Source organism: Parus major, chromosome 4 (assembly GCF_001522545.3).
Source record: "Parus major isolate Abel chromosome 4, Parus_major1.1, whole genome shotgun sequence".
Classification (NCBI taxonomy): Eukaryota; Metazoa; Chordata; class Aves; order Passeriformes; family Paridae; genus Parus; species Parus major.
Genome location: NC_031771.1, coordinates 27,182,955 through 27,210,099, shown reverse-complemented (window position 1 = coordinate 27,210,099; position 27,145 = coordinate 27,182,955). Strand labels below are relative to the sequence as shown.

Sequence of the window (27,145 nt, the reverse complement as noted above, 5' to 3'; positions counted from 1 at the left end):
CAAATGCAATTTTACATGGTGTCTTGAGTCTAACATTGTGAGACTCATTTCCATTCAAGTCAGATTAAGGTTAAAGCAAAAAAATATTTTACTTATGGAACTCCTACAGTTTACAGAGTTTCCTGAAGATGCAGGACAGAAAGGAAACTGCATGCAGTCAAGATGTCACCTGAGACAAACTTTAGAGGTTTCTCTTCCCACAGCCCAGTGAAAAGCAAACTTACTCCACATGTGTTGCCAGGACTCACGTTGTACTGAACATCCTTTGTCCTTGAGAAGCAACCTTGGGAGGTATCTCAAATGGGGGGCAAAGGGATGCCGGATAATTTCCCCTCTCTGTAATTCATGGCTTGAACTGAAGGATGCAAGGATATCCTTCAATCTCACACCTTTCACAAATGTTTTATTTCCAAACTGTGTTACCTCCTGGAAATGCTGGATGCTGGTCATGGCCAGCCATTGCCATCTTCCATCTGTATAACCAATGGATTTTATTTAATTTTTCTTCTGTGTTTGGTTTTTGGTCTGTGTGTCCTCATTCAAGTTAGAGGGGACCCCTGGAGATCTGTAGTCCAACTCTTGCTCCAACATGACCAAGTCAAATCAGGTGCTCAGGATCTTGTCTAGGGGAGTTTTGAGTATGTATCTTCAAGGAAAGATTTGACATGCTCCACAAGCATCTTTTTACATCCTTAACTAGCTTCCTGGGAGGGGAAAGAAAGAGTAGTTGGAATTTCCCTTGCTCCTACCCACGACCATTGCTTGTTTTGTTTTCACTGTGCACCTCTGAGAAAGACCTGCCTGTCTTCCATCCAGCTCTCCCCATCCTAGTGCTGGTGGCAGCCATCCCTCAGGTCCTGCCTCAGGCTGAGCACACCCAGCCCTCTCTCTGGCTCCTTGTGCCACTCAACCATCATGGTAGCTCCCCACTGAGCTCTCTCTCTCCTCTGCAAGCACAGACAGCATGCCCAGCTACCCACAGGACAGCTGGTCTCCTGTTTTATGTGGAATCCTTTCCCCCACACACTAAATCCCTTTGTGCATGACCCGCATTTTCCTCAGTCATGCCCTACACTGCTGTGTAGGCAAGATCAGTGCCTGCACCTTGCTGAGGATGACACTTGACAGTAGAGAAGTATTTCAGAGTGATACTGGTGTAATTTGGGATGAGTGAGCTCCTCCATCTTCTTGTTGGCCTTCTGTGTGTAAATAATATGCATTTGACCTACCATTCTTGTATACTCTGGCTTGATGATGTTCCCTCAGTAGATCAAAAGGCTGTGACTTAATGTCTTTCCTCATGTAGGAAATTTTTGAAAGAAAACATTTGACAAGTTATTGCTGAAGATGCATACTATTTATAGTTTTATTATTTTACTATTGAGTTCTGAGTTCTGAGTGACTACTGACAAAAATAACACTACTTTTACATACTCTCCAATAAGCTTCTCCTAATTTTTTTTTCATGGGAAGTTTAAAAGAGTTGCTTCCTTCCTTTTTGGTGGTGGAGGGGGCAAAAAAACACCAAAGAGCATATTTCTAACCCAATACCTCTTTAAAAAATATTTTTTAAATTTCAACATTGAAATATCTTCTCATTGAAGTCAATGGCAGCAATTTTCTTGCTGAGCTATTTTACATTCCTTTTCCACTAAAGGAAGAAGGTTGAATTCATCAGAATTGTGAGTATGTTGCCTGTGGGGAATTAAGTTTAATCCAGTGAAATCTTTCCCTGAGACAGAATAATGTCTTCTCTCCTCTTTTGACCCCATTTTTTCTCCTATTTCAATTGCATATATGATCTGAGATTATGCAAGTGTGGTATCAGAGAAACACCTCCACAGTGACAATACTAGACTATATGATGCTTCCACTAGTAAACATGGCTGTCACCACTGGTTCCATCAGACTGGCAGGATCTTTTCCAATTCCCTTAAGTTTGAGGGGAGTGTCTGGAGGTAGAGAAATACTGCAGGATGGTTTTGCCACAGGAAGCAGTCTTGCTCCTCTTTCCTTCTGGCTTGCATCTCATGAATAAACTCCATGCTGTAGCAGTGGCTGTCTTCTTCCACAACTGGATGAACTTAAGCCTGAGGAGAGCAGACTGAAGACTGGAGAAAGGAAAAAATACAGCAGTAGGCTTTGTCCCTCAGAGTACAACAGCTTGGATAAGTCTTTGGTATCCTATTTACAGCAGACAACACATGTAGAAGGGGATGTAAATTATTAAGGGCACAGAGCTACGGCTCACCAAGATGACTTACATTTAAATTTACAATATCTATGCTAAAACTTATCAATCAAACCCCTTTGGCTTGGGTAAATCTGATTTCCTGATGAAATCTGAGGGGCAAGAGACACAGGAGATGGTGCTGGTGCTGTAGGGCTCTCCCTTGGGAGTCGCTTCCTGCCCCTGACTAGAATAAGCTGGCACTTTGAGCACAATGGTGTCCTGCCCAGCACCAGGGTGTGCCTCATTTTTCACATCCCAGCCTACTGCAAAATTATAGTTCATCTGTCAGAGCCAATTAAGTCTTATATTTAGAATGGGTTGTTGGTTTTTTTTTTTGTTTGTTTTCTTGGTCAGATGAATCTCTTAGCCAAAGAGTTAGAATCAGTACTCTTCACATTAATGTTTTAAAAGTTCATTTTCTGTGCCTCTGTGTTGAGACCTTGGTTCAAAGCAACAGCAGTGTAATAAGTTGTTCCTGCTGGAGAGAAGCCAGTGGATTTATTCAAAATGTAGTGAGAACTGACAGAATCTGGCTGCCTTAGTGCTTTGAAAGACAGTCTTCATTTCTTTTAAAACTAGAAGTTAACCAAATCCCTACCTTTTGAGCATTCATTGTGCAGTTGTGAGGTTTTGCATATTTATTGTCTCTGGGGTTTGCATTAAGGCAGGTATTTCCATGGAGCTGCCTTGGAGACCTGGCAATAGCAGCATCCCCAGACCCTGCCTGGGAGGGCAGCACCCTTCTCTGTGCCCTGGGTTTCACCTGTCTAAGTCAGGATGCTGCTGGCACCATTCTGTCCCTTGGCTTCCTTCACTAAACTTGTCTTCAACAGAAAAAAAAAAAAAATAATAAAAAATCTTCAAGCCAAGCCTTGCTTCTTTGCCCTTTGGCTGGGTATTTCAGAGTATGGAAATACAAGCATACATCTGAGGTTTATTAGCTGTGCACATTTTTTTCAAAACCAGATGCTATTTTAGACATTTGACATTGAGTTTTGGCTCTGGATGTGTTCTAATGCATGCAGGCTCTGGTCCATCAGAGATGAACAAAGCCATGGCAGAGTTGAGACTGATTTTGTCATCCTTTAGGGTCAGTGAATGATAGGCATTCACATGCTAGGACTGATGAATTAGCTGCTGAACAGAGGCTTTGTCCAGTGAAAATCTGTTCTGAAATGTTATCACAGTCAGTGTCTTTGATTATGATAGTGTAAGTACTTTGAAATAAAAAAAAAACCCCAAAACTCATATTCACATTAGAGTCTGTTTCTTGAAAGCCTCTGAAATTCTTCACTTAGTATCAGGTATCACAAAGCTGGAGATAAAAGTAGCCAACATTAAAAAATAAATAAATACATATTTCATTTAATAAAACTGTATGTTATTTGAATAATCAGAGCTTTCATTGTCTCTCTAATTTAAATTACCATTTGCCTCTCATCATTGGCTGATATGAGTAATGATTGTTACATATTGCTCAGTCTGGTACCTTGCACGTACAAGGATTCATTACAATACCATGTTTCATCTCTCACATAACTGCTGCTTTCAGTCCTGTCACTGAGCTCAGCTACCTTGAAAGCCTAGCTTGAGCTAGGGACTTTTTTCCCATGATTTCCATCAGTATTTTTTGATAGGAATAGCATGGTCATATCAGAAATTCAGTTTAACGGTAACAAGGTTTTGAAAACTATACTGATTGAAAAAACTAGAAGATGGGCTTTCCCCTGTCAGGCTTGTACTCATTTCCTTCCCAGCTGAGTCTGATGTGCTCTTTCAGCACAAGCCAGCATGTGGTGTGAAACCTCTAGTTCCAAAAAAAATACCCAGTAGAAATTTCAGGAAAATCTAACACAGAAGTCATGAGCAAACCTGTTTTTCTTGAGGTTTTGTTCCCATGTTACAGAATAATTGCTCAAGACTTCAAGATCTGATTCAGATGGGACCTAAGAACTGGCTTTCATGTTTTGATGGGATATGTAAGAAATCTGTCTTTTGCTTTCCAAAATTTTGCTGTGTATCTACTGGAAAAAATAGTTGTAGATCACTCTATCTCCTACTAAACTAGTAAGACCTAGTGCTTAGGCAAATACTCATGCTTAGCTTTCATAATCTTTTCTCTAGTCCCTCTAGAACTACCACCCCTTTGACACTTTTCTCCAAGTTATATATGAATGTCTTTGTTTTGGATTATTTTTCCTCAGAGATAACAATTTCCTATCTGCACACCAAGGCATCATGTTACTGTCTTTCCTGCAATCTTAAATTTTTCTCATTGAAGGCTGGAACATTTAAGTATTCTTAACTTGGTAGCCCTAGTAATGTATTTATTTTCTCATTTAAGTCAAGATTTTAGATGTGTGTTACCAAAAAAAAAAAAAAGTACTAAATATTTATTTCTGGTTTGGGCTGGTGCCTGCTTTAAATCTTGCTTGTTTACAACCCTTTTGGTTCTCCACTGCTTAGCAGAACAGTTACAGAGGCTGATCTACCTTCAGGGCTGGCAAGGGCTTTGCAGGCCTTCTGTTATCTCTTTCAGCAGGGGATCTGGAATTATCCCAACTCCTTGACACCCTGTCTTTCCTGCAGTCAGATATTTCAAACCACTCTTCCCCCTTTCTCTGAACTCCATGGTGCATCAAGGACTGTGCTTAACCAGATCTGTGTAGTCTAATGCCTCTGGGCATCAGGAAGCATCAGGCATGTCCAAGAAGACTGGAAGCTAAAAAGGAAAGAAAATGCAGAGGCAAAAATAAGCATGTTTTTATGTGTATTGAATTCTCAATTTGTACATTAGAAATAAAATCCAGCTCTGACTAACTGGACATAATGCAGGAACGGATGTGAAAGAGAATGGAGATGGAGAGCATTGCTGCTCTTGCCCAGGCTAAGCAAGAGACCTCTACACTGTGGTGGAGACAGCTCAGGCAGGTGTAGATCTGCAGGATGGAAGTGAGTCTGCAGTGAAGGAAAGGAAATCACCACTAAGCTTCCCCTCTTTCATTACCAGGAAAGATTTTGCCCTACTGTCCTCGTACTGCATCTGCTTTTAAAAAACTTCAATTCACTACCACTTACAGGCTGATTATACAGGAGCAAAGTTCAGAATATAAAATTAAATAGCCATTTCTTTCTGTTACAGATTCTTTAAAGTTTGACAGTCCTTCATCAAGCTGGTTCTCTGGAGAAGGGGTTTCTGTTGTGTTTTAGGGAGAGCAGCTAACCTGAACATTGTGGAAAACTGGGAATGCAGCCTGGGACTGTTAGCAGTTAACTGGATGGTTTTACATGGTCTGTGTCTTTCTGCTTGAAATCTCACTTCAGAAAGCTGCTCTTCACTATGGGGATTTTTACCCAATATACCTCTGCCACCTGGAGACCAGTTTAATGATGAACTTTCAATCTACTTCCACTATAATTTGATTCTAACTTCTTGCAATCCTCCACTTTCAGCAGAGACTTTGGCTGCCTTTCACCTGGGTTTGTTCTATATATTCTTCCATCCACTCCTATCTTCCAAAACTGAAGATACAAGGTAATGAACACTGAAAGTTCATCAGGTGCTTAATTCATTGTGTTTGCACACTTAAATGATTCTGCAGACACTGTATAACCCCAGTACCTGTTTATAACATACATTAATACAAAATATATGCAAAGATCATCTGGGACCATTTTTCCACTTGCCAAAACTAAGAGAAGTGGTGGATGCATTAAACTCTCTATTTGTAAAACAACATCTGTAAGATTACACACCATGAAAAGAACTAGATTACATCTGATATTTTGCAGAAATTTGTAATGTAAGCTTCCAACAGCACTCTGTTGCAGGCTCTCAAGGAAATCAGAAAACATAACAAGCGACAGGCACAACAGAACTGGCAGGAGCCCATGTGCTAGTGATGCCAAATTCATATTCAAAGTGATGTTCTGGTACCTTATCTCAAAAGCACTCTTAAAGATGGACATAGTCTGTTTGAATTAGTCTGGAAACACGAGAGAATATTTTGATATGAAGCAATGTAACTAAGAGAAGCTGGCACTGATTTAAGTTTAAGAATCAGAATAACTATGCTTGAGGACTTTGCCATGGTTTGGTTTTCTTTATAAAGAAAAAAAACAATGTCAGTTGACAAGAAAAAACTATCAGATAGTTTTCACTTAAATAAAGTAGTAGACTGAAGCCTATATTGAAAGAATAATTCAGGATCAAGGTCAGGCTCAATGGGGTGCTGAGCAACCTGATTGAATTGAAGATGTGCCTGCTCATTGCAGGGCAGGGTGGACTAGATGACCTTTGAAAGGTCCCTCTGACACAAAGTATTCAATGAATCTAACACACAGAAAAATATCTGAGGGGGAAGAAATGCCAAGAAAAGCCCACAAAATTATGAATAGGAATGAACAGAGGAGAATTTAGAGAAAGTTAATGAGAAATGCAGTTTGAGATTCAGCCTGATGAACTGTCTTGGAAATCAGGCCAAAAAGAGAAAACGTGCAATACAGTGAAAAAGCTGATCATAGTTCAATTTCAGAAGCTGTAATATATCCAAGTCTTATCTACACTGACTTAGATTGTTTGGGTAGGATGTTCTCATTTATAGTGAAACATCTGCTTATCCTAGCATTATGAATCCTAATAATCCAACAGGTTTTCAAATGTTATAAAATAGTTATCTGTGTAATGCAATTAAAAATGCCTGCTGGTACTCTAGATGTTTATCCCTACTCTCCATATTCTCTGCAACTCCCCCCCATGCAACAGTAGTTAGACAGCTTTTTTTTTTTAATTAACTGTTAAAACTACAAGAATATGAGTAAAATTTAATAAAGTGGAATTTTAAAAATGTTTTTCAAAAATTATTCATAAGATTTTTAACACCATACTGACATGAAGTTTCCTTGAGTTATGTTGGTTGTCCTCTTCAGGCTGCTAGTTACGTGTATTTTTCCTTGATTAGATGCCTCTCTTATCTCTTCTGACTCCTGTTTGACATAGTACACTGGGATGTGAACACATAAAAAAGAAATATTTTCACTCTGGCTGACAAAAAAAAAAAAAAGGTTTTAAATTACTGCTGGTTGGCTTGTCATAATGAAATGATGAGGCTGTTAAAACCTTGTGGGTGTGTCTGATTAGGTTGTCCTCTGCACTGAATTCTTTCACTATCCAGAATTGTCTGGCATCTACCTATCTCAGTGGGTTCCTGAAAACTTTTAGAGAATAGCTTAGAAAAAATGAAATCATGCCTAATATAGGAGAGTAACTTCTTTTCACTACGACATACTGGTATATCATGCAGTTGAAATGGATTTAATAAGCACAAATTCAGCATGAAATGGAACAACATACTTTTCTGGCAAAGAATTCTAGGGTAGGACAGCAAAATTCAGCAGACTTTCTACTGCAGCAGGAATCTTCTGCTAGCTTTACACCAGCCCTAAGAAACAGCCAAGCCTGCTTGATTTTATCAGGGTTTGTAATATGAGTGAAGAAAACTGGGAGCTGAGCTTCCCAAAGACTGCAGCAGCAACCCACTGGCCAGCTGTGTACAGAAGCATTTGAGGATTCACTGAATGCCTGCCCTAACTGGTACAGCATGCACTACACACCTCCCTTACCCCCAGCATTAGAAGAGCCTAAATAACAATTGTTCACACAAATGACAATATCTGAGCTCTTAAAGAATTCCTCTTCTGCATTAGGATGAAAATATTTCATGTTCTTAGATTTTATTGATACACGTATTTGTCCAGATGACTTCCTCAGACAGCCAGATATATTGTCCTGTATCCACATTGATCCTGAACTCTCCAGTGAGAGCACCTGGCTTCATTCCTCTCAGAAACCTGAAACCAGTGTTTCCACCAGAAGTCCTGTAAATTTGAGGCCACATCCCTCCTTCAGGTAAGAGAAATCAAAATCAGGGGAGCAAGCTCTGCTAACACCAAGCTCTCCCCAGGATCAGCTTGTGAACTCTGTAGCACAGTTCACCAGAGGCAAATAGAGTTGAACTCCATCTGCTCCATCTTGCTGGAGTCCCTCTCTAACTAGTCAGTTATCTGATATTTAAGTGCCACATGTGGCAGTGAAAAACAAAGCAGGAAAATACAGCTGATAGCTATTACCAGTATGTAGAGCTACTGGTACTAAGAGGTGGCTTGGACAATTTCTTAAGCTCAAAGACAGAGTGGTTATCGAGAGCTTAGGAAATACCCTCTGAGTGCTGGTGAAATCAAGTATTCAGCAGCAAAGTACTGTGCCTGTTTAAAGCTAGGACACCTTGATCCAATTTATGTTGCAAGATTCAATTCCTTGTGGACTTTGATGCCTTTCTGGAAGATGTGCTTTCATCGGCTGTTACTGGGCTTGCTCCCAGGCTCTATGTGAAATGGGATGATGTGTTTGGACTGCTGGACAAACTGATGATGTGACTGTTTGCTCTGGCCTTAATCTACTGCTTCCATAGCTTAAATTCTTTACTAGGAGGAATGGAAAATGTAAATATGATTTCATGGTAGCTGAAAACTGTATTTTTTTTTAAGGAATAATATGTAGTGAAAGTCTCATGAAAATACATGCCTTAAAGAATGTTCAGGTAGTTTTCTCTCATGAATGTTGCTTTATATAGCAGAGGTGAGATTTGGGGTTGCCTTTTTATGTTTTTGTCTAGTTTAAAGAAAAATAACAAACCCTTTCATCACTGTTCTTACGATCATTGTTTTCACCACCCTAAGACTTTGAAAGCTGCTCACCACCCCTCCTTACAAATCTGGTGCTACAAATCAGCTGTTAACCATTTTCTGTCCTACCTCTATCTCTGGCATAAAAACAGCACATTAAAAACCAAACAGTTTGGATTCCATGAACAATATGACCTTCAGTTTTCTTCGAGATAACTGGAATTTGACACTTAGACCTTTTTGTATGGTGCTCCAAATCTGCTGTCATCCTGTAGGGATCTTCAGATGGCTTGCTGGTTTTTGCTTGCACCAAGCTCTTCTTCGCTATTGAAGTTTCTGAAGCATCTCCTCCACAGTCAGTACTTAATTCCTAGAAGATCAATTGTGATAGCTTCCTGCCCTCAGCCCAGATACACTTTCCCAAGAGATGCTTTTCCTCCTTAATTATGCTGAATTATGCTGAAGTTGCCAGTGTTAAATTAAGCACCTACAAACACCACAGTGATCCTTACATGTAAGAAAAATAAAAAAAAAGGTGCGAGTAGGGACCCTGAGTCAAAGGTGTCTGTCCTTCATGTGTCTGAATCCAACCTCCTACTCGTCTTCCCTAGGAATGTGTTGCAGGTAATAAATTCTGCTTGTGAAAAGGTATTGGGAAATGGGAAGAATTGTTCTTCCCCTCTCTTTGTCCTATCTCTAGAGCAGAGACAGAAAGGCCCGGCTGCTGCAGGGACTGCTATTTGCATTAATTTTGTTTTCATATACTAGTGGATAAATACTTCCCTCTGCAGGAGACTTTAAGCTGGTAGCAGCTACAGCCTCTGGCAGTATAGAAAAAGATGCTTAAAGCCCAAAGTGGGATCTTATGGAAGATACTTGTGTTTTTATAATTTTACCCATCTTCAAGCAGTACATAAGATTTTTTTCCATTCCCATGATAGCTATTTGCATTTTAGAATTCTAAAAACTTGTCCTTGTTTGACAGTGGTTACATTGTTAAATGTTTCTTCATGGTAGTTGTGCAGTATCTGTATTTTTGGAAAAGGCCTGTTGCATCTGGCTCCCACATGTGTGCTGCCATTTCTGACAGCAGGAACCATCCTGGTGGCTTGAGCACTGTTTTCATGGCAGCATGAGCCTGGCTCCTGAGGAGGTTATTATTGATACAGTCTGTGACTAAGCCATTTTACTCCTTCTGTCCCTTAAAGTTTAGTCACAGATAACTTGGAACAATTTCTAGCCATGGGGACTCCTTGTAAGTATGGTGAAGAAGTGGGTGGTGAAGAAATGAGCTCCCAAGGACTGCTATAAGCCTTCCCCTTTCCCTGTGTTTTTTCAAAAAAAAAGGCAAATAGATTAAAATGGTAACTGTAAGAATAAGGACTTCCTTTTCTTATTTAGGGCAAATTTTTGATGCAGTGGGTGTAGCTCAAAGTAACAGAACTTTGCTTCACTGAAGTCAGTGACTTCTACTTTCAGGGACTTTTAGTTTCTATACCAGTTACAGAACAGGGTCATACACTAATTTACTTTTTATATTATACAAAATTAATGTTTGGGGGGAAAAAAAAAAAAAAGCAACACTGTGTTCTGTCACAATCTTTTTAGAAAAAACACATGGTGGTTTATTGTCCAAAAGTTAATAAGCTCCAGTGTGATTTCTGTAAGCATGAAAAATGTTTGCAATTTTGCACACTGATAAGAGACTTCTAATGATGTATTCTACATAAACTTCAAAAAGCCTGAATTACAGCAACTGTGTGCTACTGCCATCGCAGCTGCTTATTCCTTACACCACTGGTCTTAGACAAAATCTGCCTGAGGGTTGTATTTGGCTGGCATCAACCTAGTACTCATTACACCCAAATACTTGATAATGGTTTAGTACTGTCATAGATGTTGGGAATATTAAAAATAATTGTCAAAATACACACTCATATTAATAATGATGGGATTTGCTAGTCTGTAGCAAAATTGTTTGTTGTTTTTTTTTGCCTCAGAAATCTGATCAAAAAGGATGTTACACACCTAAAAAATGCAATCCCCTGGCTTTCTACAGTACTGGGCAGTACCTCCTTTAGTTCACTGAGGTACTTTTGTTTGCAGCTCTTCTTCTGGTATTAACTGTAATATTATGTAACCTTTGTGCACCTTGGCCCATAGCACCCATAATTAGCTAACAACACCAATTTTTCCTAGGTTTCCTTGGTTCAGATTTCCATCAGGAATGCAAAAACCTAAATCTTCACCAAGACACTTGAAAAATAAAATGAAGCCAATTTCAGCAGTAGTAGTAGTCTGTAGACTAGAAGTTTCAACCTGCCAGGAAAATACTTTTAAATTACCAACCCTGTGTCTTACCAGCATTATACTGTATCATATACAAACTCAAACACTGATTTTTGTCTTGGCCTTAGGAACCACTTGATTTTAACATGATTAAACAAGTTCCCTGTTCCCTTTCCTCATGTGTTTTCTAGGAAGTCCTTATCTTTTAACAACTTTCACATGCAATAAAAGCTAATCAACTAACTTTCTTTTCCAGAATTACTTTTCTTTTTAGACTTCACTCAGCCTTCACTTAATCACCCTTCCTTTTGTTCAGGAAAGCACTGGAGCCTCTGGCCAAAGCTTATTATTGAAGAAAGCAAAGTGAATCCTGCAAAGTTTGTGAAGGTATGATGTCTAAAATAATTATTTATTTTTCTTTTACACACACCAAATATGAACAGCATAAATTTAATATAAATGCTAATTCATGTACAGAAGTCAAACACATTATTTCAACATTAGAAATTGCAACATGTAAAAGAATTATTATGTAGCTAATATCAAATAAAATGAAACTGCTATAACTGCACCTAAATTAACAATGAAAAGGACAATTTAATATGGTGATGAAATACACTGAACCAAAATACATAGTGGACCACAACTGTTGATTGTTTTTAAGAAAAGTTATTGAACTTGAAATCTATCCATTGCATTGTTTTCTGTCTACATAATATTCCTTTCTGACAAACAATTTCCAGATACAACAGCTTACAAACAATATTTGCATAGGTGAGGCCTTTAGATATTTTAACCACCTGGATCATTCTTTGTCAATGAACTGAAACTGTATAAAATTCCAAAAATCAGAATGGCCTACAGTATTAGTTTCAGATTGTTAAAAAGGTTAAAAAAAGGTTGTTATTGTTTTGTCATTGAATAAATAAAGCACTTGACTGAGAAATGCCAAATAGTCACAATAAATATGAAGATGGCTCACTCAAAATGAATTACATATATCTGATTTTAAAAAACAAAAACTATTTTCAGTTTAATGCTAAACAATGTTTTTCTAAGAAGAACATGGCCTGATTACAAAGTGAGCAAGCTGCTGTTCCACATGGCTACCACAGGCAAACACAGGTGCTGGTTTCAAGGGAGAGCCTGGATAAAAGGCCTCTATGAATATGAAAGCACACGTGTCCCAGCAGAGAGGTGCTAACAAGAGGAAATACAACCTAGTGAGCTGTACATAATACTACATGTAATCTGTATCAAGATTTATTTTTTCTTTGCCTGTTTTTGTCTCCAAGAATTAACTAAGGTATTGAACCTCAGTGTTATGACTACAGCAATGTAGCCTGATGGTGCATTGATGTAAAGTCCTTCAAAATACCAGTTTTCCATTAGTGTACTGCTGTATCAGAAGCAAAGATTTTATTGGACATGTTCTTCCTATAAAATTTTGCATCAAGTTAATGGAAGCAAACTTGAGGATGGTATTTAAGTTCGTATTATGCATGTTTATGTATGAAAAGGCAAGGGTGCCAGAATGGTGTTTATTGTTTTGTTGGTGGGATTTTTTTTTTACTTTTAAGATTTATGACATACAACAGAAGCTGTAAAAATTCTGTGTGAAAATACAAGAGTAGGAATCGTGGCAAATTGTTTCAACACTAAATATAAATTACTGCTGTATAGACAATTGCAGGTAAGAAAAATCTTTTAAACAAATTGTCTTTTAAAACAAATTTAATCAAACTAACCGAAACAATTTAACATTCAATTTCACTAATCTTTAAATTGAAATGCTTAATACACACGCTTTGAAGAATTATTCATCAATGAACATGGAATGTGAATTTCCAGTAATTATGTATCAGTGGGGTGGTCTCTTTCCTTTCACAACAAGATCCAAAGCAATAAATTCCAAACTTCTCCTCTTCAGGGAAATTCAAACCAAGTAGGGTGTGCAGTTGACTGTAGAAAGAGACGAGGAGGGGGATGAAAGAGATTTTGATTTCAGCAAACATACTGCATTATCCATTTCAATATAGACTTAACTGTTAAGAACTTAAGATAATGCTGTAACAAAAGCATTCACAATCTCATGCCAATGCTGCGTTCTTCCCTGTCTTCTGCAGCACTAACACTAACTTTAATTAAGAAACTGATTAGTCAACTGCTCTAAGGGTTTTTTCCTAAGAGCCTTACAGCTTTAAGAGGCCCCATTCTTCAGCACTGAACACATTTTCTCATCCTATTTATAATCATATACTTTTAACTGAATTTCATAATAACCTTTTGTTTCACTTTCACTGAATGCAAAATATTAATGCAGACAACTCTCAAGTGCGTATTAGGTCTATGCTCCAAACTGTATTAGCTACATATACATATCCTAGCAGCAGTCATAGTGCATATTTAACACTTTAGATCACTCTACACTCAACATGAGTCTACAGTCAAGTAAGCAGCAAGTTCTGCTTGATGTACACTGCATAAGCAAAACCCAACTTCTCTGTGATCATCAGTGGAGTAGAAAAAACATGTTAATTACATCCTGTTTTGACTCTACGGAAGGCAGATAAGTTATTTCACAGAAAAATATAGGCCAACATTGTTGTATCTGTCTTACTTATTCTTCTCCAAGTTTCTTACATAGACCAAGATTTACAAATTTGTATTCCCTGCCCATTAGCAGCAGCCAAAAAATAACTGAATCTTTGGGAAATATTCTGCATGCCCAAAATTAGAAGCTTCTAGCAATAAAGTTAACACAGACCATGTATTTAATGCCATTTTCAAACTACCCTGTAAGCTTTCAAAAACCATTCTCATGCCACTCAAAAAAAAAATAAGAGAGAGGCCTCAGAAGTGACAGGTATACGTACTTAAATTCATCCACAACAGCATATTCAAAAGAAAGTCCGAGGAGAAAATAATCTCTTTTATATGAAACTGGCTAGCCAAAACAATAGTCAAGTGTCCCAGAGTATTAAGAGCTCCCACTTCTGTACATAAATTGAAACCCAACATGGAAAGGCAAGTAATTAAGAAATGACTGAAAAATTACTCAGAGTCATTTTAGGAGTAAAAACCATAACCTTCCTCTGTGCTGCACAACCAACAAGAACATCAGACTGTGTGATCCATCAGCAGGTACAGGGCAGTAGAGGTATGGTCTCCTTTGGAAAAAAGCACAGAAATTCTCTACAAGCCTTCTTAGAGCTGTGTCTGTGAGTAATGTACAACTTCTCTAACAGTGCAGCTAATACAGTCTTTGAGAAGGCAAAAAACCACAGTGAACAATCCTGAGAGGCCTACTCACCTTTACTATCCCACCATGCTGCATTCAGGGACAGCAATGTTATATATGCTTGCTCAGGGGCTGTAAGAAAAAACATTGTGTAACTCATCTGATAAATATTTCAGACTTCTAAATTCATACTCGTTAAAACACTCCTTATACTACATTCTGAGCCTTTCCAAAGCTCACTAAAAACCCCCAAACCATGAATTATCACTTATCACCTGTATTTGCTAACAAAGCCAGCAACTTCTGTAATTTTTTCAAACATCTTAGAATTTGTGGCTGTTGATTGCTCCAAGAGCAATATAATGAATTTTGATAAAGCAAACTAAAAGGCAATGTTTAAGTAAAGATAATTCCTACAACAAAACATGAAATCCATTCACTTGACCTTTAGGTTTGATGTCCAAAATCTAGAAAAGCAATATGCAGACACATTTGTTCTGAGATACAGATGCTAAATACACAGACTCTTGAACTAGGTTATAAAAGTTTTATATGTGACTTGTAAATTGCTACTGCATGTAGTATTTAAGATATTTAAACAAGTGAATTCACAGTAGTAAGATATGTTCCATGTTCCACCTATTTAAGTACCATTTACTATAAAACTCATGTGGGGAACTGGAAGGAAGATATTATTTATGTGCTATAGTTAGTTAATATAAGGTTTTTTCTTGAAGATTTATCTCATATTTTTCTTATAAATAGTTTAAAATACTCTCTTCTACCTAGAAAAATAATTTCATAAATTGTGTCTCAGGGAGATATAACATGAAATAGCATGTGTGAAAGTGCAAAGAACACCCTAGAGTGGAATACCCATTTAAAACTTGGCAGATACCTGAAACCGGAAACTTTACTGAAACTTCTCCCGTTTTTCCCCATCACCCTTAAGTTAAACTCAGTAGGGAGAGAATTTCCCAGGACTCAGCCTTTGCTATAGAGAGTGTTATCTTAAGGACTAGAAATAGGTTCTGACATGTTCTGGTATTTCCTTAAACCAGTGGAATTCCACCAGCAGCGAGTGAAAACAAACCAAGCAAACAAACAAAAAATAGTTTTCAGAAGAAGGCACTGCTTTTCCAGGCTTCAGATGTTTACTCTTACTAAAGAAAGGGACGTGGGAGCTCTCCAACAATTCAGAGCATATCTATGCAATTCCACATTTTCCTGTGACTGTACTTTGAAGACATGTGGACAAGTCAGTTGGATTCCATAAGCTACAAACCTACATTACCAATACAAAGGATCTCAATGATAACCACACCTCCTATTTCAGGATTGACACTGCACTAGGACTGCTTCTGGACCACAGGTGGAATATCAAGTGTGTGCTAATCATACGACTATACAGTCTCTGAACTGGAGCTCCTCACATCTAGCCAGCCTCCAGCACAGACAAGAGTAGGAAGCCTTGCATGTTTTTCTAACTGGATGCCACATTTAACAGCCCAGCACCATTTTGCAACTGACATTATGGTGTTGTATAACTTCTGACAGAACAGACTTATTTGTGCAGAAATGTGACTCAAATTAATGGTAGAGGTAATTAATTTTTCCACAGGACATTCAGGTGTTTCCCTATTCCGCTCCCCATCCAACAACGTTCATCTGAAATTCCAACATGTAGCTCTGCTCCCCTTCTCACAAATGGACACCCATGTGATTTTCACACATATAGCCAAGCCTGAGTGTTTTCATTCCCTTGATCTGTTGCTGATTTATCTAGTAACGTTAAAATATAGCTTATTAATCTTTCTGTGACAGCAGTTTTCCGTTTTCTACGAACCATCATTTTCAAAATATTCAGGTGACACCAAGTGGTTAGTTGTTGTATTGCTGTCTGCTCAGGACTGGTGTGTAGCACTACTATAAAGATTTGTGTAAAAACCAAGTATTCTGTAATGTGTGAAAGTAAATACAAAAATAGACATTAAAAAAAAAGAAGCCAGAATGCCTTGAGATTATTAATCAAAGCAGCCCTTTCTCATTTACTTACCTAAGAGGAGATATATCCTTTAAAAAGAAAAAAAAAACCAACACAAAACAGCAAAACCCAAACTGTACACATCATCAAAAATTAAATGGCCAAAAAATGAGGTTCCTGTAAGAAAGTCACTTACCAGAAGGAATGAGTCCCTATGCCATCTTTGTATACTCATGTTTATAAGAAACTGCTTCCAATAAGCACACTCAAGACTTTTCTCAAATCACTGCTAGCTATCAAAATACTCCAAACAGACCAAAACCCCAAACCTCAAAGAGAAATCACAACTTGTACATCCATCAGCCGCACCAGCATCATCCAACATGTCAAACCACGCATCACTTCCATGAGAAGGAAGGATTCTGTCACATCTAGAAACTCTCCTTTACTTGCAGGTATTCCTTTCAACACAGAATATACACTAAACTGGAACAGAAACAGGTTCTTTACATTAGATAGGGAAAAGATACTGTACTTTTAGACTCCTTAGGGGTATGCATCATAAGAATGCCAACATCAAAAAAGGGGCTTTCAATCAATATGAAAGATGCGTTATCTTTCAAAAGTCAGCCATGTATGTTTGCTTCAAATCAGGGCTTTCTATGCTCTTTGCAGGCCCAAATCCTCACAAAGCAGAATGCACAGAGGCCATCAAAAGGGGAAAAAAAAAAAAAAGTGTTATTCAAAGATAAAATGACAGCATTACTAGCAATAGGCCATTAGGTAGACAGTTGTCAAAAAAAAAAACCTGGTATTTGAGAATTCTGCTAAATACCACCTCACGTTTTAACTGTGATTGTGTGGCAAAAAGCTTTAGAATACTATTATTTTAAACCCACTTTAAAACCTTTTCCCTATAGCACTTGTAATTATAACTGAGGAGATAAAAATCTCAACACATACTTTCTTCATTTTTTTTTTAAATAGTCTGCAGTCAGGATTTGCCCACAGCTGTGAATAATCGCTCTTAATCTAACTTTAATTGTTCCCTTGATTCTTTCCCAGAGAAGTACGAGAGAGAAAATAAGTACCAAAAGAAGCAAACTGGGCAGGTATACATGGTCAAGCACAAAACCTGCAACTGTCTTTATTCTTCTTTTAAGGAGAGCCTCACATTACTATTTTGAGTTTAGTACCCTTTGTATCTTTTGTGTTCAGGATTTACATGGGTTATAAAGGTGTGGCCCTAATTTTCCTAGCAAGAAAAAATGGAAACAGACACTCAACTAGTCAAATGCTGTGCATACAAAACCAGGCACACATACTTAGCCATTTATTATTCAAAAATCACTTTGGCCATCTGAAAGCATCACCTTCTGGAGGTGGTCCACTAAGGTAAAACAAGCACACCACTGCTGAAGTGGAGACAATGTATAAGGCTTTGTACTTCAGAGGTTCTTTTTCCTCTAAGACCTTCTGGCCACGCCAAATCCAAACCCAAGAAGAAAAAGCATTTTAGACATGCATTGCAAAAAAAAGACATCATAGTCAAACCTGAGGTAAGTCTGCTATGAACTCATCCAGAGGAAAAAATCTCACCACAGCCTGCCTACATCTCAAGAGACTTGCAGAACAAGTGCTAAGTAGCAGTATTAGGAAGAGAAGAATGGCAACACTATTTTAAGAGTGTACTGCAATCACTTTTCCAATTCACTAAAATTAGAACAACTGAGGGAAAAAACCCAACTAAACAAAAAAAAATCCCATCACCCCACCTCCATAATTTTATAATATAAAAACTTTCCTCTTCTAGTAGTTGCATTCTGATTTTAAAAAATGCAACATACGTAACACAGACTTTCAACTAAATTTTCAGCACCGTAATCATGTCACAGATGACCTTAAACCTAAGTTACTTGTATGTCATCTAATTCTTCCTTATACATCATTCCAGTCTTTATATGTATATCACTTCCAGATTAATGTAAGCAAAAATGACCCTAGCATTGGACTGTTTAGTTATTTACAGTGCCTTCAGTGCTCTCATCTAATGGTCCAGACTCAACTGACACAAGGACCAAATCTTCTGTAGACCTCTTTATACTTTACATAAAATGCACACGTGCACCAAGATATGAATACCAAGAACAATTTAAAAGTAAATTTTCTAGCTTCAATTCTTCATATATATTCAAAAATGTTTATGCTTACCTAGATGTAGAAGTGTGAACTGTGCTGCCAATTCCTTTGCATCTTCTACCGTTGTACAGAGTTTTTCTGGCATGAAATAAGTCTGGGAATCATCTGCAATACTAGAAATAAGCACCTTGTACACCAAGAGTATTTTCCCATCCTGACTTGTGGTTGAATACAAGCAATATTCTGGTGGTGCCCAGCTATTTTTATGGCAAAAATAATCCAGATGCATTACTGCAGAACTGAAGTGATTCAGCTTTAAAGAATACATGCTAATTGGAGTAAGCTTTATTCCTGGAAAAAGTGGGTATGTACTTCTTTCAACTTCAGGGGGGCCTGGACTGTGCTGACCATTAAGACGAATTGAAAGACTTGCTGGTTTCCCCAAGGATTTTTGACTACCATCTTCTTTGTTAGGAAACCCTAAGAGATTTTCAGAATTGGGACTTATCTGACCATTAAAATGTTGCTTCCAAGAGCTTTCTTTGTTAACAGGCTTTGCCAGTGTTACCTCAATACTGGCTCCATCAATGCACTTTCCGTTCATTACGGACATAGCAGCAACTGCATCTTCACGGTGGAAAAAATGAACAAAAGCATAGTCTCTCAACTTCTTTACACGTTCAACTACTCCTGGTTTGAACTTGTTGAATTCAGCTTTAATTTTGTCCTCTGTAGTAGATATCATTAAATTTCTCACATACAATACTTTAACTCTCTGCATAGTTTCTTCATCAACTACTTTCTCAGGATCTGCCCAGTCCACTTGAATAGTATGACCCCAGGGCTGGAACGTTCCTACAGCATAGAAGCATTATATAAATAAGAAACATGCAAAGGAAAGCAGAATCATTCTTATCATCCATCTCTAAAAAAAGCAAACATGATGCATACCACAAGAAATGAGTTTTGTTGCCTACATCTACTTAAGTTACTTGAAATTGTTAAAGTAAATGAGACTCTACAAAAATGACAAGTGTTTTGTTACCTTTGGGGTCATTAAGCACCTTAAGCTGTCAAAACAAAAACTTTGTGACATGCACATACACACACACAAAAAGGAGACCAAAAGTAATGTATTTAACTAGCTACTAAACACAGCTTCTTCAGTAACATTACCAATTTAAAAGCATGGGCAATACCTGGAAATAGTAATCCAAATGTGTATCTCTAGCACAAGCCTTACTCTATGTTGCAGCAGATGCTAGAACCGAAACTAAAAGAAACGAAACCAAACCTGCTTTGTTACTCATGTCAACCCATCATTTTGTGTATCACACAGCTCTATTTTCCATTCAGTGATCTGGGTATTTCTCCCAACACTTTGCATATATGCTATATACACATACATATACTTACATAAGAATATTTATATATATACACATATACATACATACATATATATGTAAAATGTACCAATTATATGTTGAATAGATTACGTATTACCAGTATTATACTGACATTTATTATATTATTATATATTTGATATTTTGCATTTTGTACATACTTTTGCATATTTATTTTATTTCTTTCAAAATTATTTTCTAGTAAAATATTAAAGACCTACTTTTTGGTATTTTTAAATATGAAACATTCATATATTTCATAGTGATGAAAATAACATCACTCATGACAACCCAGAGAAAATATGTGACACATTCAAGACATTATCCTTTCTAAGCTCACTTTTAAGAGAATTTGAGTGCAGAGCCTCATGCATGCAAAAGAAAAATGAATGTATGCCCATGCAAATACATATTAGCATAAATAGTTAAATCACATAAAACTGATGTCTATTTTTTAATTGTCAGAACTATTTAAATTATAGCTTCTTAAAATATAAGTTAAAAAAAAAAAACCACAACAACAAAACATAAAAAATCATCCTTAGCCAAAAAGCCATACCGCACTTTTGTTAAGTCTCAAAACACCTGAAGAATGGCAAACAGCTCCACCAGCTCATCCCCCCACAGTAAGGAAATAGATACTCTGCATAAAAACTCGGTTTAATTACAAACAGTTTTACCTGGGATTAGTCGTCTTCTAGCCATTGCAGCTGCTCTGTGAGATTCATATTCTACAAAGGCAAAGCCACGATTCTTAGTTTTGTCAGTGGCATTTGGATAAACAATGACATCTACCACTCCTTCTGTAACTTTTTTCATTTCATTCAGTATTTCTTCTTTCTTCTTATCTTTAGGAATTGCTCCAATAAACAGTCTGCAGTTGTCCAAGCTTACGCAGACACCAATAAACTTCCCTGGACGAATTTCATAATTATTAAGAATCTTGATGGCCAGCTGGGCTTCCTCTTTAGTGGTGTACATCACGAAAGCGTAGCCTCGGTTCTCACCACTGAATTCCATCATCAGTCTGAGCTCATAGATCTTCCCAGCTCTCTCGAAAACAGGAACTAGTTCATCTTCATACATATCACGAGGAATCTTACCCACAAAAACTTCACATCCACGAGGTGGTGGAGGACCTTCCCAACCTTAAAATAAATTGTCCAACAACAATCTTAGTACAAATGCACATTTCCCCCACATCCAGTTCAAATGTGGGAGTTATTTATTTTTGGTCTCAACTGAAAACCAACATATTCTCTTCTATTATGTCTTATTTCTTTTATGTTTAAATAAAAAATAAGAAAAAAAAGCCAGAAATCCAAAGTTTGCATTTCTTTCAATTCCATCTTCTGGGCTTTTTTCCAATGAAATCTGTATGACAACACACTGAACCTGTTTATCAAAACCACTAACAGGTTTACCAAGAGTCGCTTTCTCAATCATTTTATACTCCTTACAATTTTATTTCAGTTATTAATAAAACTGATGTACCTAAGAAAGAACTAGGGAAGAACTTCAGTTTTATTTTCTACTACAATGGTTTACAGTTACAAAATGTTTCTCTACATATCTTGCCCATGCTTTTATAACTTTTGGTAAGGGTCCCCAGTGCAGCATTTTTTCTGCCTTGACATTATTCAGTAAGTCAAAACATTCTGCTTCCACTTTCATTCATCCAATAAAATAGGACTTCCTAAGGAAAGTAGGATACAAAGCCAAACTTTCTGCAACAGCCAAAATGATGGAACGCTTTTACTCTAAAAACAGACTGCAGTTTTCACAGGCAGTAGTGGATGGCAGGGAAAAAAAAGAAGTAAAAAAAAAAAGAAACCACAGAACAAGTCAGTCTTTGGTTGACATCTGAAAGCTGCAGCACATCTATGCTACTCTCCTTAAGCCAAGAACATTGAAACATTCTTTTGTATCTCTGCCATATATACTGAAAGATATGCTCAATAGATAATGTAAAGGTGTATTTATGCATTTAATATTATGAACTCATGGTTTTCAAATACAGTATTCCATTCTCCCAAAATAATAATTAAAAAAAATAATTTTGTTTGGCTTTGTTTCTTTTTTTATAAATTAGACAAAAAACTAAAGTAGAAGGTTCAAAGGCAGGCACTCAAATCATAATTAAAAGCTTTTTCTAAAGTTTTTCACAAAGATGTTCTACAGGAGAAAAAGCAAGGAGTACCAAGATGGTAGAAAAAACTAACACAAAACTTAGTAAATACCAGTATGAAATGAAAAAGCATAAGGAGGCAAGGTGAAAAAACAATTACTCTTGACAAGTTAAGACATTTTAAAATGCAATTAAGTAATGTATGTTGAAGTTCAGAATAAATTATATTTAAATGATTTTGTAATTAACACTTTTTCCTTAATGTAGAGTCAGAGAGCTTGTAATTTACTCATGAAAAAATTACCAGAATTGAGATATTTTTGCCTTCTCACAGAATTATTTTTCATCTATAAAGTACAGAGAGAATTACATGGCACACAGGGAAGCTACCAAGGCATCAGAATTGATATGCATTTGGAGTCACACTGCTATGACTTACCTAGGAAAAAGCTTGGCTCTGTTCCGCACAGCATTTCACATTTTTATCATCTTCACCTCTATAAACATCTCTGACCCCTTCAGCTGAGGTCTGACTGGACATGGCAGCTAACACCATTTGCAGGCTAGTACTGCCATCACTCACATCCCACAAGTCCCTTCCCACATAAAAATAAACCAATTGTACACCATTTAGGAGCTCCAAAGACAAAAACCACTGCACACCTCAGTCAAGAAAAAATTGTGCAGGAGTCACGGATTTACATAACAATCTTTATTAACTAGACAAACTTTTACCATTCTTCTCAGCCCAGTAACTGACTGAACAGTGATTCCCAGTAAGTAGAAGTGATTTACCACACAAAATTTCCACCTTCTAGTTTTAAAGCTGCATACTAACTCAGCAGTACAGCACATTACTGCCAACTGGAATGACCCTCTGACTCCTGACTTACAGAAAACTGGTCTGTGCCACACTTGCCAAAGAGTGACATGTACTTAGCAGAGCAAATGTGGGAAGTTAGTCAACAGCACTCCACAAATAGCTGACCAGAGAGTTCCCTTGACTGGGTACTTGATTCACTGCTGGATGACAGAAAATGGGACACCTATTTTTGCAGCAGTTCAATCAACATTAGTCATAATTCCCCCCATTGTTGGTGTCCATGTCATCTTAAACTTCCATGTAATTCTATTGACTCACATGCCTAGTGACATCATTGGGTCCACTGCTTAAGACAGCAGAAGACATAAAACTATGAAATTTCTCTTTTTTTTTTTTAAACACTTTACAGATACATTTTTCACAAGTGGGATACACTAAACAAGAAAGGTACCAGGTAAAAACCTGTAATTTTTTAGGCCAATTTTCAGCCACATCTGCTGAGAACAAAGCTGACAGTAAGACTATCCTTTGAAAGCAACACGAGCTTATAAAAATCACATCTTAAGCAAAATTCATAGTGAAAAACTTCATTTATAAAGATATTGTAATTTCTTACAAGCCATCTCAAAAATTTAAGTCTCCTCTAAAGTTTCCAACCTAAAAACAAAAAAATTTATTTTCCATGTCCTATGAAAATACATGAAGATTTGAAGGAAAGATCTATACCTAATGGCAATGAACAGATTGATGGAAGAGAGACCTTGTCAAATCCATCTAGTTTCAGAATATACTAATAAAACTAGCTTTGCTAAATAAACAGACTGAACGTCGAATGTTCTAATAAAAAGACATTATTATGTAAAAGATGTATAATAATTTAAGAGCAGGCTGAAGTCAGTGATGCCCTGCAGTTCTTTTTCCAGTGCCATTTTCAAAATAGCTTCACAGGGCTTCCTTTTGCTATTTTACATAAGCTTAGTAAAAGTATGGACAAAATTTAAGACAGAAATATTTCCAGAGAAACAATTTTGATGCAGCTCTAACTTAAACTACATATAGCAATGAGTAAATAAAGGTCATGCTTATGAGCAAAACTAATAAAGATCATAATATAAAAAATGGGATCACATGCCACAAGTGAGAATGAACTGAAATGGCAGCACAAAGAATCTTCTTTTTTTCTGCTTCTCTAAGTGCATTATCTGATTCAGAAAGAAGAGTTACTGTATTCCATGTCATACAACCAGGCTTAGTAGCCAAATTCTTGTACACTGCTAATGTCAACAACACTGGAAAAATAATTCAAAATAAAAGAAATATTTTATCATCAATTCTGAAAACAAAATGAGTTAATCTTCACTGGTGCCCTCTCACAGAACCAAAGTTCATAAAAAGAAATGCTTTGGCCAATGCAAGGGGTAAGGAGTAAGAGAAGACACTAAGTAGGTTATGCCTGTATCACCGTTTTTCCGTTCTGCGTTCCTAAATGTTTTGAAGCGTGTTCTCAGTCATATGGAACACACTTGACTTTGTGAGCTCCACATTTGTTCTGCTACCTGACAATTTTAGCTGGTTTTAAAGCTGTGATTTTTTAAGTCCACCAAAAGCAAATGTTCAACACAGTCTAGCTCAAGAGATCTTAAACTGCTATAAACTGTAAAACACATCAGGAATCTCCCCATAAGTGTTGTGTTTCTTACACTGGTTCCTTAAGCTTCTACTAGTGGTCACTGTCAGGATACACATGAGACTACACCAACTTTCAGTCAAGAAATCTCAAAGGAAATGCTTACCTGGTGGAGGACCACCAAATTTTCTTTGCCCATTTTGCTGAACCATGCTGTATCCAGTCTTCTCCATTAGGGCAAGTAAAGCAGCCCCATTTTGAGCACCCCTTTGGATTTTGCCGCATCCATTTGCTGCAGCTTTATTCTCCTCGTGCATATCTGCAACAGCTTCAACAGAATATCACAAATATTCCAATTCAGCAAATTCTAAGTTGCTATGTGCATACAGAAGCTACCAAAATACAGAAAAACCACTCAGGCTATACTTGCCTGTTTACCACAACTTTGTTTAGCATGAAGCTTCAATCCTACATCCAACCACTATCACCTATGTACTTCCTTTCAGACCATTGTTTTGTAGGTGGGATAATCTGGAACTTTACCCAGCAACTACATCATCTATATTCAAACTCTCCTAAGTACTACCACAATATAAGTAGCTCAACTGTTTTTAAGAATGCTACCCTTCAAGTAGAATGAATTCTTTCATAAACCATGTAATCTCAGTTGTGTAAGGGACCAATAAGCTACTCAAGGTGACAAGTTCCATTTTCTTATTACTACATTTTATAATAATACCAATTATTTCAAAATTGTATTTTAGTACTAAAATACTGGAGGAGACACCTGAAGTTCATGCCCAGTTACTATAAAGAACTCAAAGAATGCACAAACATAATTTAATTAATACCAATATAAAATAAAGTTAGACAGAACTGTCTGGCAAAACTAAGGGTTTGAAATAATCCCACTTCTGAGATCCCTATTTTCATGGCTTTATCCATTTTCACAATTTCAAAAATTAAACGTTATTAATATAGTTGCTGCAGCCCTTCTATTTCTCTGGCATGCCAAGATCCCATCATCTTTAGGTTTTTGTCACCCAGGTGACAAATTACCTATTTTAGCAATTACCAATTTTACTAGTCAACCCACTAAAAAAATCTCAAGTCAGAGGTTTCTTTCACTGCCTGTTTTTCCTTCTCCAATTTATTTACAATATTCCCAAGATGTTCTGCCATAAAGTAATATTTTTCATCACTTCAATCCTTTGTTCAAAGAACATTTCCAAGTGCTATGCCACTTCTTCTCAAGAAATGCCACCCAAAAAATCATCACCAGAAAAATAAAGGTACCATTGTTTATTCTTCACTGCCCCTTATATTTTCAACTTTGTCTTCAGGCACAAGCTCCAAAAGACAAGGTCCTGAGACATCACCAGCTTACTTTTTATAAGAAAAACATTTAAAAACAGCTTTAAGTTCACACAGACATTTCCTGATAACCCACTACTATCTGCTGAACAAAACTAAAGTTTTAAAATATATTATAAACCAAATTTATGAAGTTCCTGTTCCCTTACTACATTTATGGATGTTATGCATTTATATTACTATCCAGAGGGGGCTGCAGCTTATTCGTCCACTCCTGCCCCAGCTTCGTAATTTCAAATGTGTTTTGAATCAATGTAAATACTATTTCTAAGTGCACTTTTTTCACAATAGCCTTCACATGACATTCTAACAGACTCAACAAATCCTTTAATGAGAATAGTGTTAACTGTTCTCAAGAAATTTAAATTGTATCTGCCACATGGCACTAAAAAGCCAATTTTTTAACAAAAATGCAGGCTTCATCAAACGGAGATTCCAGAAAAGCAGCAGGGCAGAGCACAAAAAAAAAAAAAAAAAAAAAACAAAGAGAAAAAAAAAAAAAAAAAAAACCGAGCGAGACGAGTAGAAAGAGCATGGCTCCCACCTGCTAGAAATGGTGCCCCATCTCCTTTCAGCAAGTGAATTACACTTACTGTGTTTCACAGCCTTCGAGCTGCACAGAGATTCCGTAATTAAGAAATCTTTTGGCAGCTTCAGGCCTAACAAGGTATGGAGATGACAACGAAACTGGAGTGAGGGAGAGGCAAAATGATTTCCCCTCTGTCTCGGTGAGCTCCAACACCCGGCCCAGAACATCGTTATCCGTAAGGTCAGCAAGCGGGCACCTGACGGGCACCGCGGGAGCTCAAAGGAGGAGAGAAGGCCCTGAGGAGACACAAGAGGCCCACGCAGGAAGCAGGCCAACCTCGGGCACACGCCGGTCACAAACGCCACAGACGCGAGGAGGCACGTGGGACAGTAAGGGAAGAGAATCAACTCAACACCCCCGGGGATCTCCCTGCACTATTCCCGCCGACTCGCACATCTAGGCCCCTTCTCTACACCGCTTCATCCCTCATCGCGCTGCCTCCGCCTTTCCCTACAGCACGGCAAGGACCCGGACCCACCAGTGTCCCCAGGCAGACGAGGCCACGACATGACTCCCCGCTGTCCCGTCGGGAGCCGAACGCCACCGAGCGCTGCGCGGCCGCCAGCGCTATCAGTGCCTCATGCGCCCGGCCCCGCGGCCACAGCTTTCCCTCGCTCTCAACCCGCCCGGC

General features: G+C 37.7%; 1 protein-coding gene and 1 long non-coding RNA gene across 2 annotated transcripts in view; one reads left to right on the top strand and one right to left on the bottom strand.

The window, feature by feature from the left end:
* Positions 1–16,696, top strand: part of LOC117244299 — a 22,453-nt gene extending 5,757 nt beyond the window's left edge. Inside the window, exons 2-3 of the long non-coding RNA XR_004497115.1 lie at positions 11,523–11,593; positions 15,509–16,696. This is a non-coding gene — a long non-coding RNA (uncharacterized LOC117244299). The remainder of the gene's footprint in view (positions 1–11,522; positions 11,594–15,508) is intronic.
* RBM46 (RNA binding motif protein 46) lies at positions 11,585–27,145 on the bottom strand. Its single transcript, XM_015625876.2, has 6 exons — positions 26,993–27,145; positions 24,718–24,879; positions 20,654–21,121; positions 18,643–19,425; positions 14,520–14,579; positions 11,585–13,168 (listed from the first exon to the last, which is right to left on the bottom strand). The coding sequence occupies exons 1-6, from the start codon at positions 27,021–27,023 to the stop codon at positions 13,143–13,145; spliced, it is 1,530 nt and encodes a 509-aa protein (XP_015481362.1). The 5' UTR covers positions 27,024–27,145; the 3' UTR covers positions 11,585–13,142.